This window comes from Aythya marila (assembly GCF_965140915.1).
Source record: "Aythya marila genome assembly, chromosome: 20".
NCBI classification, from domain to species: Eukaryota; Metazoa; Chordata; class Aves; order Anseriformes; family Anatidae; genus Aythya; species Aythya marila.
In genome coordinates this window covers 7,334,663-7,347,460 of record NC_139061.1, presented here as the reverse complement: position 1 = coordinate 7,347,460, position 12,798 = coordinate 7,334,663, and the positions used below count along the sequence as shown (strand labels likewise).

At 40.0% G+C, this 12,798-nt stretch overlaps 1 protein-coding gene across 1 annotated transcript in view; it reads right to left on the bottom strand.

The window, feature by feature from the left end:
• The window catches only part of EFCAB5 (EF-hand calcium binding domain 5), a gene marked incomplete at its 5' end in the record, with an annotated part of 30,951 nt that extends 19,078 nt beyond the window's left edge, over positions 1-11,873 (bottom strand). The window contains 5 exon segments of the mRNA XM_082776597.1: positions 2,357-2,512; positions 5,829-5,899; positions 7,432-7,495; positions 8,102-8,258; positions 11,308-11,873. Coding sequence (XP_082632723.1) covers positions 2,357-2,512; positions 5,829-5,899; positions 7,432-7,495; positions 8,102-8,258; positions 11,308-11,873 — 1,014 coding nt within the window.
• Between the last annotated feature and the right edge of the window lie 925 nt (positions 11,874-12,798).

Below are 12,798 nucleotides of genomic sequence, written 5' to 3'. Positions count from 1 at the left end.
ATGATCCTCAGTTGTTTTCAGCAATGCTCTAGGATCTATGAGCAATTCCTTTATCAACACAGACTAAACCAGACTTGCCATTTAATCAATGATAGGTCAGTATTTAACTGCTTGATTGTTCTTCTGGAAACATAATATGCATATCTTCACCACCACAATATGCTTGTTAGTGAGTAAGATGGGAACAGACACTCATGAAAGGTCATGAGAAAGCAGACTTTGTTGTTGTACTGCGAGGAAGGTAATCAGAAGTGTCTCAAGCTGCATTAGTTTGAAAACTAATCTCTGATTAGAATCAGTTACATTTAAAGGTCTTGGGCTTAAAATGTCCCTGAAAATTAATACAGATTCTGTTACAACGTCAAGAGAAATTATACATGACACACGTGAGCACAGAGACGCCATAAGGTTCAAATTCAAAGAGCCATTTCCTTTTTGGGCATTGGAGCAGTGATTCAACTGCCTTGGAAAGTTACTGCTTCACTACACAGTCCAGGCTGTTCTGGCTGAGCTGCCATCCTTCTGGATGCATGCATTTGAAATCATAATAATGATCATGTGGATACCTTCTAATTTGACTGTAATTTAAACACTGCTTTCTCAGCTCCCTGGCCCTAATTGCGACTCACTGAGACAGCCAGCCACACTCACCACGCAGACTGGAATAACTGCCTGCTGCCAAACAAATGTAAATTAGGAACTGAAACAACTGCTCTGCTGTGCTTTGCAGAATGAGTACTACAGGTAATGGATCACATTCAAAATGGTAGAAGTCCTTGGGTTAGTTTGCATTTTTTATCTCGCCTGTGGGTACAGTACAGCAGGACTTAATAGCACTATACAAAAGAAACCAGGTCAGGTTTAAAAGAACTGCGTGGCCCACGCTACAGTTTAGCACACTCAATTTGGAGAGCAAGTCTACCTCAGAGGCTACAAACGGCAACCAAGTTTGTGCCGTGATAAGTTTTTTCTGCGCAGTGATGGTGTCTGTGCTGAGAGCTGCTCAGTCTTGTTATGTTGTACTAGCATTTCTGGCTCTTTGCAGCTGAGATTCCACTGGGACTAGCTGCATGGAGATAGTGATTACTGCCACCAAAATAGTAGGAAGAAAGTCACATTAAAACATGAAAAGGAAAGAAGGGAACCTTTCAAAATGCATAGCAAAAATAGGACGCAGCTTTATATACTACTCTGCCTGGGAGAATCCACCATAGCTCTTTGTGCTTGACAGAGCAATAGGCAAATGAAATGTCTTCTGACTGAGAAGTAGACACATTTCTTTCCTCATCTCTGAAACAGCAGCTCACCACCATCCTCTAAAACATGTCATTGGTGTTGAAATGTGCTCTGTAATTCCATTCTCTTAGAGCTAATGACATTATTAGCATGACATTGTAGAGCACAGTTCATTCATTCTGAGTAGGCATGATGTAAAGACCACTCTACGAGTGCTGAATGGAATATATAATATATGTAGAGGAGAAACCTGCAAGATCATGGCAACTGTTTACTGTGTAGTAGCCAGCAACTGGCTAACTAAGGCTACTCAAATTAAGTACCATACTTTTTGCACAAAGACCAAGCTTTTAGCAATAGTTCGTCATTGATTCTTCAGCTTCTACTATTGCTAGTTTTCTAGTAAGTCTAGCTTTTTTAAAATGGGGATGCAGGTGTATTCAGGGGATGACAGATAGAGATAAGAGCTGTTGAAAACCAAATTATGGCTTTTGAATTCCATTTCCAGTTCTATAACTGACTCATTGTATTTTAATTTCCTGTCTATAAACTGCAGCTGAAGTTCATACTACTTACCTCAGAAAGGCGGTATGGATAGATTATTTTGCATTTTAACTTTATACTTTCCTGAGATTTTTTGATATAAGGCCTAAAGATGTATAAATTAATACATCACAATTAATGCAATTCAATATATGTAACTACTGTAGTAATGTACACATTTGTTGAGGCCAATCTATATCATGTTATCTTTGCTGAAATATAGCTGAATAGACAAGTTAGCACCAAAACAGTCTAAAAGTGCTATGGGAACAGGTAACAACCAGTAGTAAAGTCTGTGGTTAATTTCTTCTCCAGAATCATCAAACACCAGCCAGTTATCATGTAAGGTCATTTAGTCTCTAGATAGCCACCAGTTTATAGGCTATTGGTATTTCTGTGTTTAAGTGAGAACTATGAATTTGAAGACAACACAACAGCTATTGCCCTCTAAAATAATGCTAAGTAAGTGCAAAGAGTACCTGGAGTCATAAAGAATAAAAAGAAGGCAGTGACCCAGAGAAATACCAAAGTAGAAGCATCATCATATTGAAATTAGGCTGAGAACTGCTTTGCTTACCTTTCCATAATCACAATCTAGGAAGAGATCAGTAAACATTTGCCTCCACATATCACATCTTATGGCTTTCTGGAAGTCAAGAGCACACTGATGGAGATGCTTCAGAATTTCTTGGAACATGTCATTTGAAAAATTTTCAGTGTAGGAATGGACATACTATGGAGAGAAAGCAGTAGTGTAAATCATTAGCTTTCTTTGAGTATTTTCACCGCAATTTGAACTCTCAAAAATCTATCATGTAATTAAATATAAAGGAAATTATTTTGTGGATCAATCTGCTAATGTGATACAAACTTGGTGTATGGGTGCTACACTGCTTACTTTGTTCTTTCTTTCAGAAGCAGCAATATTCTCCAGACAAGCCTGGGATGCTGCAGCGCTAGGCACTGCACAAATGCATATCAAACAGTTCCTTTCCTGGCCCAGAAACCACTTCCCACTTTAAGTTGTTCAGAGATGCTGGATCAGAATCTCTCCAGCAATGCCTAAGGCAGGTTATCTCAGGCAGGATACGAGTTCTCCATGGTTTTCTGCAATGTTTAGTATTCCTGGCTTTACTCCCAAGGAGGCCTTTTGAGACGTTTGTTTTTGCAGAACTGACACTCAGCTCTCTCATGCCACAAAATGACCATTGCCCACAATTTCAGTGTTTAGAGAACCACTCTGAATACAATAAAAAAAAAGGAAAGAACTTTTTGAATGTGAGCCTGCTGTCACCTAAGTCCTCTGACACTGGGAATACTACTGACTTGAGATTTATTTTAAGTTCTAGCCTTGGAGACACTTTTAATGCTTTGGATTTATAGCCATGTGGTTTTTATGAGCACAAGCAATATGGTTCTAAGAATGTGGTGTGCATGACATAAATAATAAAGGCCATCAGAACAAACCACAATCCCAAAGCCTGTGCTGAATTATTATAGCAGGTTTCTGCAGCCAGCCACAGTAATAGGGAGCCTATACAGTTAAAAGGAAGAATTTGCAAAACACAGAATGTTCCCCATTATCCCATTTTTGGAGTATGGATACCTGACATAAGTGCTAGAGCATCTTGAACTTGTTGAAATGCCACACAGGCACTAACAAACTGAAATATTAATATACTTGTTATTATTCATGCCTGTATTGCATAATTCCCAAATATATGGGACAAGTGGAGAAGAGAGGAAGAGCAGAAAAGCAGCAGCCAATGGCCTGAAGAGTGGCTGGTGGGAAAGAACAACTCCTAATGCAAAGTGTGTTTTTTCTGCATTTCAGCATAAAAAGAAAGGATGTAGGTGGGTTGGAGAGAAGGTGGCAGATCTGGGGCTACATGAATCTACTAGCTTTTCAGAGCTATTGCAGCCTGGAACCCTGTGACAGATGAACCTTGAAGATGACAGCAGCTGGGAGGAGGCAGGTTGGACAAGCAGCTTGCTATTTTCTATGTCATCTTGATGACACATACAAAGGCTCGTATATTAATACTGCTGTCTAACAGCTCCACAGAACATTTTTTAGAAGCGTATGTTCAGCTATGTGGGCAGGAGGAACTATCGTAGAGTTATAAGCTTTTCTTAGCTGATGTGTGTAAAGCACTCTAGAGTGTAAAGTGCTGTACACACAATAAGCATACATTTATTTATTCTTAACCAAGAGATTTTGACACCTATCAGAAGAAAGCTGGGACACTTTCTAATGCTATCCAGTGTGAAACCTCAAGGTAGTTTGTAAACACATAATCTTCAATAACAAAGGGCCAGCTAGTCTTTGCTTTTTATTACTACTGATCTCACTAGAAATTGAGTAAGCCACATGCACTCCTGGAAAACCATCTCACCTGTAAAGCCTGATTTGGACCCTACAAATGTAAGTATTTATCTCGGTGTCAAAAGCTTTGTCAGACTGCTGGAAGTTCCACATTTTATAGTACAAAACCTGTGAAATAAACCATTGAGGACTGGTCTCTGGGATCTAAATGTTTTTTAATATAAAAGACCTGACCAGCTCATCACTAAGGAGGCAAAAATACAAGGAGCAGCCACTGAGCATGTCCAGCAAAACAAAACAAATCAAACAAAAAAGCCACCAGTGTGCATCAGTGTGAGGCTTCTCTACTGAGTTTCTAACAGCCTTTAAGTAACCAAAAGCTGCATTGAATTCAAGGAAGGAAAAGAAAAAAAAAACATTAATTTTAAGGTACATTAAAAAACAATGCTTTCTACATGTGAAAAGGGCTAGACCAGTGTGGAGAAAGATCACCTCTTTTTCTGGTTTTGGTGGATGATGCAAACTGATGACCAAAGGTAAATTGTAGCTGAGGATTAGAAACAGCACTATCCTCAGAATGAGGTCTATGATTATGGAAGCATTTCCCAAGGGAAGTGATGAAAGCCTCATCATTCGATTCAATTAAAACCAGGCTGGAAAAGCATCAGAGAATATATTCCGAGAACAATGTTGCACTGGCTGGTAAATCAGACAGCATGACAGTCCATGTCTTTCATATTTCTGATCTCGGTTCTCACATTTTTAATTGAGTTAAAATAAAGAGTGCACAAAATATATTTCAAAACATTTTTGCTAATGTTAATGTATTATGAATTCATTCTGTGCTTATACACGTACCATAGAGTTATGGATTGATGCTTCTTTTCAGTGACTACAGCAATTCTCTGGGCTCCCATTATCCACAACAGTTTCCTTAATTAAATGCAGTTATTCTGAGGTTAAATTTAAAAAAAAAAACTCATTTCATGCTTAAAAAAGCCTTCAACAAGTTATTATAAAAATGCATCTTTGTGCAAAATACTGAACGTGTGAGTCTCCTGAGAGTGAAGAAGGCACAAAAATCACACATGGCTGCTTGAAATTAGTCTCTGCACAGCTGCTTTATTCTCTGTTTTTAATTATTGTAACTGCACCCACTATACTGCTGCAGTTGAGGGGCTGTCATTATTTCTACTCCAAACATCCCTTTTCACAGGTTTAATAACCTCGCCATAAAATTTAGCTCTGTCATAGGTAGAAACGGATGGCAAAGTCTTGGCCTGGAGAGCTTTTCAGTAATGTAGTTTGAACTGATATGGTTGTTTTCAAATTGATGAAGAGTAATGAGGTGAAACTTCCAATCACCTTTCTTGATTTTGGTGAGTTAGAAACACACTTCTGATGTTTCTCATTGACAGCTTTTGATTTTAAAACTGCGTATTTTTCATCCTGATTACTCTTTATGGACATTTTTGACATTTCTTACTGTCTGGTTATGGTTTACACCAGTAACAGTTCAAGGCAAAAATGAAAGCACTGTGACAGTAGAGAATGGATACAGAGATGTAAAATGAAATATCCTAACACAACCAGTTACCTGGGGTGCTGGAGAAAACAGAAGCCCTTCACTTACTCATCTTAGCTGTCCACAGGGAAATGGTACTACTTTGTGATAAATACATGCATCACCTTCTGAATCAGATACTCTTATTTAATTTCTCACCTCTGTGAATTCATCAATGTTTACTTTTTGTTCCAATGTGTCTATGATTTCCAGCTTCCTGTCATAGATGGCTAGTAAAAAATTAACAGATATTGGTTTAGAAGGCAAGCAGCCATGGTTTAGCATGTTGCATACATTTTTTTGCATGTTTTATGTTACATTTACTTTCTTTTCATGTTGGATTACATTTGTTTGAGGCTATCCTACACAATAGCTGAAAAATTACAAGGATCTCAAGCATCTGGCTGTATAAAGGCTATCTAAATCTGATCCTTACTGAGAATATTTCTCTTGTTGAGAATCCACACTTACCTATTCAGTACTGTATGGTCATATTTATTCTTGATATATGCTGGTGAAAATAGCAATGATTTTAACAGCAGTTACCACTAATTAATTATGTGAGGGAAGAAATTATTTTTGATTTAGCAGATAAAACTGCCTGAAAATTCTGGGGACATCAATTCTGCCTTGCAAGAGTGGAATCTGAAAATCATAGTAATTTTTCCAAGAAACTGCAGGAAACATTTAACTGATTATGCTGTTCAAAGCTGCCTGTTGGTCAGCTCCTTGACCGCTGTAAAGGAATGGAGAAGCTACACCAAATGTCTGCATGGATTTCTTAATGAGGTCTTTGAGCACAAACACGCTATTTCTGTTGGGATCATTTTTCTGCTCTTTATTCTACAAGACCTCAGGAATAATGAGAAAATTCCCCATAGAATGCACTTATCTCTTGTTGCTTAAGACATTCCTAAACTGTACAATATCTCTACCAAACTACAAAACAAAGCTTAATGTTCCATTAACGTATATTGAATGCTACTAAATTAAATTCACTGAGAAATGGAGCAGCACATTAGTGAAATCTGACATGAAGCATCTCCAGAATCTGTGGAGCAAGCACCCAGACAGAAACTTCCATACGAGTTTCACATCCCAGGAACTGTTCTCAAGAACTCCAGGACCACAGCCACCACACCAGGAGTGTAAAGGCTCTGTTTGGCTACCTACATGATGTGCTACCAACACAGGATGACTACTCGGAGGGACAAATCTATAATACAGAAAGGCCTGAGCAAGGGCAAGCTCTACACAGAGGTTACTTCAGCAGCAAGCAGAAATACTCTCTGGAGGTGCCCTGATTATTATCCCAACTCCCAGCAAAGGCAGATTTGTTGTTATTGATGATCATTACATGCTATCTACGTAAAGGGCTGGCAGCAGGTTGAATGTTGCCACTTCACTGTGCCTGGCTCTATCCATCCAGTTATCATTATTCAAAGAGGTCAAGTGTGAACTATAAAGTGGACAGGATTTATGGAAATCCCTTCTGTGCTGAGTGCTTTGATACAGAAGCCCTTGTGCTGGGACTGGCATGCCTTGGACTGCAAAGGGAATGGCTAGACAAGATGTGCTATTTCATGGAACGGTTCAGTCTCTTTCCAATCTGTCTCAAGATTTGTGATTAATATACTACCTGGTGTAACTACCCTTACAGATCCTTCGTCAATTATCAAATTCATTCATTGTTTGCTCAGTTTCCATTAGAATTCAGGTCACAGAAATAAAACTAAAGAAGAAAGACACATCAAAAAATTACCTTCTCTCACATCCATGGGAGCAGAAGCAACGACATCCAGGAAAGACCTCAGTGCACTCTGAATCTACAAATCAAGGTAATAGTCAAAGGCCTGCTTCATGCAGACAAATACTAAAGTAAATCGTGCTGAATAACCAGTCATGTGGGGCAATCACACTTCTTACCACAAACAAGTAGGTCCTGTTAAATGTAGACTTTGTCTATGACATGCTCTATGTAACCATAGGACAACTTCCTAGGGGACTTGTGTGACTTTTAAGGAAGATGCACTGCCAATTTCTATGAGTCTTGGGGCTAGAAAGGAGATTTAACTGGGGCCACAGGCGAGCAAGACTGGCTGCCCCAGGTCTTTTAAGGGGATTCTGAAGGATAGCCAGCTGCACAGAGGGACATCCAGAGATAAGGTAGGTATCCAGCAACCTCGGGAGTGTCCAAGTACCTCACAATCCATTTAGCCTCCCACACAAACCTCTGTGGAGAACACACTGCAAGCCTTCCACGTGCTCAGCTTGGTGAGGGTGTGCTAGACACCGACCTGCACCCTGATCCCAAGGGATATCAGAGCCATTACCCGCCCTTCTGTTCCGTTGCTGCCATTCCAGGGCAGACTGCCCAGATTTCCTTTTTCTGGAACAACCATAGCAGTGTTAACAAGATCAACCCTAGTTACCAGTGCAACTGGTATTCTGCCACTGATATCCACTGTCCACTCTTTGAATTGAATTGCCAGCGCCTCCTTTCTCATCTCTTTCTGCTCAGACTTCATATTTTCCACCTGTTCCCTTTCCTTACGTTTGGTCTTTGCCTCAGCCTTCATCCTGGCCAGCCTGTAGGACATAGGCAGATGACTTAGAACAATACCAACATAAACCAGCTTTAGTAAGCTAGATGAAACCTCTCCTGAAGAACAAAAGGAAAGGAAATAACTTACTGAAACTCTTGTCCTTTAGCAAAAGCAGACTTTTTCTCCAAAACTGTACTTGATATTTGGGGCACAAAATTCTAGTGTTGTTATTGCACTAGAGACTAGTGATCTGTGTTTTCAGAGGGCAGCTCCGAGATGAAAATATTTATATCCTGACATATAAAATCTCCTGAAATCTAGCGTAACTGTGAATCTAAAGAAATAACTTTTGAGTATCAGATATGTGCATGTGGAAAAAGTGCCTTGTAGAGTATACAGTTGACATTTAAGGGAAAATGATTTGTACAGCTCTTCTAGTTTATGTGGTTTCAACAGTGATAAATTTTACCATCAGTGCTTGCAAACATTTATAACGGCATTAATCATCCATTGTATAGATGTCTTTCAATTTTCTCTCAATTTTAGCAGGCACAGAGGTGCCTAATTTTGCCTCACTTCATTTACCAACAAAATTGCATCAGCATGCGTTTGTCTCAGCGCCTAAGTACCATTTCACACAAGCACTTCACTGGCAGAGAACAATGTTCAATGAAATTTCTGCAGCGAGGGTAACTCCTCACTGCAGAATGAAACATGTTCCTTCAGGAAGACAGCCGCCTAACTCCCACACAAGGATGGGTGACTCAGACTGAAGGACTACCAGCCCTGGACAAAATAATGTCTCTGCTTCAGGTATCAATCTATTTAGATCAGGAATTTCTCCCATCTGTTCTCCCTCATTTCTTGTCTCCCACTCAGGTTGTAGTTAAGGAGAGACTGGAGGAAGCCTGAGGAAGGATTGGTAAGCTTTAAATAGGAATCTGCAGTGAAATCCTGCCTTTGCTGAAGGTAATGCCAAGGCTTCCAGGAGTTTCACTGGGGCCAGAATTTCCCTCTTCATTTTTCTGGTGCTTATGTGAGAGATTTTGAGCCCAGACTGGCATTTCTCTCTAACGTTTTCTTTCTGTTTGGAAAGCCAGTGACTCTCGTTAGGAGTCTCAGGACTACATGGAGTCAGTAAGATCCTCTGTGCTGCTCTAGTTCGAAAATCCTATGCAAATTCCACAACACAGCCATCACAAATATGCAAATCCTGAGCTACTGAGAATGCAAATCCCACGATGCTACTACCAGCTGATATGCCAACCCTACTACAGCTATGGCTACATAAATCCCCTTGGCAGCACTGCCTGCGAAGAGACTGATTTGTCGAACCCTTGAAAGACAATTCCTGTGCAGCAGTTCTGGAGCTTCCATAGCTCCAGAGAACCTGTCTCCAAATGCCAACATGAGCTTAACAAGATAAGCCAAGACATGTCACGGGTAGCCAACACTTCGTATCCTATAGGAAAATCCAACCTCTCCAGAAATAAGCTCTGATTCACAATCTAACAAACAAACAAAAATCTTTTGAAAATCTTTTACCAGCTCTGGTTATGCTGTTGGAAGTCTGTTTATGAAGAAAAGACAAAAAGCTGGGCTAGCTCACACTGACCATGATCGGTCAGTAATATTTACTTCTATCTGCAGGGGAAAAAGGGGGTAAGTGACTGCACAAAATTCACTTACCAAACTGCTTTAGTTGAATTCATACAGGACATATTCCTATGAGCTATAACTGATGTGGACTAGAAATGTAGGGAGACAAACTCAGAGGTGGAGAGAGATATTTAACATACTCTTTTATAACCTATGGGATAAGATGAGGGGAAATGGCCTCAGGTTGCTCCAGTGGAGGTTTAGGTTGGATATTAGGAGAATTTTCTTTACTGAAAGGGTTGTGAGGCATTGGAATAGGCTGCCTAGGAGAGTGGTCGAGTCACCAACCCTGGAGGTCTTCAAGAAACATGCAGATGTAGAACTTGGTAGCATGGTTTAGTGGTGGACTTGTCAGTACTAGGTTAAAGGTTGGACCAGATGATCTTAGAGGCCCTTTTCCAACCTGAGTGATTCTGTGATTCATTATAATACTGGGAACATCAATTATCTTCATTTAGAGTCTATGAATAAGTCACGTCAACATTTTACTTCCCTAATTCCTCACACTGAAACCCTGAAACCAATTTTCAAGCTGTATGTGGTGTTCATGCAAATGGACGAGACAGCCATTCGTAAAGGAGTCGTCACACTGCAGACACAGCCAGAGAGTGACCTGGTAGCCATGAGTAACTCTGATATCATTTACAATCATCTCTGGGTATTCTACAAATACAAATGTTCACTTCTAGATTTTTCTGAATAAAGCAATTAAAATGACAGCAGTATTGTTCACCTGATGCCCTCACATTTTAACGTGAGCATATTGTAAGATGCCATACAACCCTCTTTAAATATCCGTTAATATTATACTAAACCAAGCAGCCTAGACTACACCCCACAAGTAAGCAACATAATAAAATACAGAACACTTTCTCCTTTAAAGGGGAAAAAGGATCTGAAATGAGAACCTGAAGTAAAAACCCTATGAGAGTTTCTATCACGTGCCAGCTACCTTGCCATGTGACAATATTGCCCTTGGTTTGGTCAAAAAAAAATCACCTTGAAGGACAAAAAGAGGTCACCTTTATTAAGTTTGGAAGAATATGGAGGAAACAGTGTGAAGAGTCCTTAGACCTTTGATACCAACGCCACACCTAAAGAGCTCCTGTTGCTAACCCAGACTGGTTTGCAAGTAGTTTGCATTTCACATATGTAATTAAGATAGGGTCTAAATTGGAATTATACACTCATGAAGGGCAGAATATAGCCTTAAACAAGAATGACTCCTGTTTCATTGTGTGTGGCATTCTGGTGATTGCCCTGCTTCTCAAGTTTTAAGAAGGAGGCAATTACCATCTCTGGCACTGCGCTGCACAAAGTTCATTTTGTTTGACGCTTTGCCAGCCAGACTGCAGCCATGCCATGCCTTTTGTAAAACAGAGACCAGGACCCAGCTCTAATCTTGTCACCAGCCACACTTTCAACTCTCTCACCTCTCTGGTGCTGTATCTGCCATTTCAGTTTTCAGCTCCTCTGTGACCATCTTCATTCCTCTCAGGTAGGGGCCTGGCTTTGTAGAAATATCATACTGAGGGTTATGTCTCATCAGATATTCTCCAAGAAAAGTAATGGGGTCAAATTTGGTTGGTTCTTTGTCTGGTACAAGCACATTCTTTCTTTCCACTTGCATTAACAGCTTTTCCACTCCTGGGATTAATGTAGGTAGGAGTTTGTCAAGCAAATAGGTGCGAGTATCCAGTGACTCCTTCTCATCACTGAACCACTCTTTGCACAGCCAGTCGCAGGGCTCTCTCTTTTTTACCTTTTCTTCTTCTGCCTTTTGTGCCTGAATCATCTTCACCTTTTTTTCCTGCAGATTCAGGGACCTCTGCTGTACCTTTTCATAAAAGCACTCTTTCCACGGAGCACAATTACTACGACATGGCAGCTCATCACTCCTTTGATTTCTCTTCATTTCTGTGGCAGTCATATTCTTACCTACAAGGCTGGGATGGTTTAGACCTGCAGTTTGAGCTGCTTCTTCCGTCTGAGCAGCCATTTGTCAATGACTGTGATAAAGAACAAAAGAAGTATGTTATATAATGCCAAAAGATGCAGCAGTGGCCTAGCAGATGACACAGGAAGAAAGTTTATAGCTAGGAATTAACCAATATTCCTTTTCTATGTGCCTATTTTATTCTCTTACTGCTGCTTTGTACTCTTAAACAAGTACAGCCCCTTTACTTCAAAGATTAGTAAATGATTTATAAAGATTAATTATGTATCACAACACTCCTTGGAGACAGAGCAACTACATAACTGTGATCCTCTTTAATGGGAGAAAAAAAAAAAAAAAAGAGAGACACTGTAGAGAAGTGATTAATTCCAGGTCACTTAGAGAGTCAGAAACCAAGTGGTGAACAATGGTTAGAAGTCTTGTCCCCTAGTTCACACCGGTGGATTCCAATTGCCCCTAATATAATTATTTCTGTTTAGGGCCCTTTCCATGTTGCAAGGAGCTCCAGTGGATATGAGACAGAGGAAGCAAGCCAGGGAAAATACCAGATACCTGGGAGCAAGATTTCTCTATCTCCACACCACCTTCTGCAATTACCACTTACTCTTTGTGGTTTCTGCAGCTGTGAAAAATCCTGAGGAAGCCTGTACCATAGACTACTCAATTTCAACTTTTGCAACTGCTTTTCTTCTGGATATTTTGTTAATATAACAGGACACAAATATATGGGTCAGCAGAGTTCCTACAGAAAGGGAAACTGCACTATGACCCTGAAACTAAACTGTTCAGAAACACATAATTTGTAGATTATTCTGTAAAAGACCTACAGAGAGTTGCTGAGATCTCCCTTTAGTTTCCCAGACTACACTGTTCTCTTCTCAAAATATGAATACTGTGAAATACCAGGAAAAAACAGAATTGCTCACGAGGCACAATTGAAAAACTGTTGCCGTATATCTCCATACAT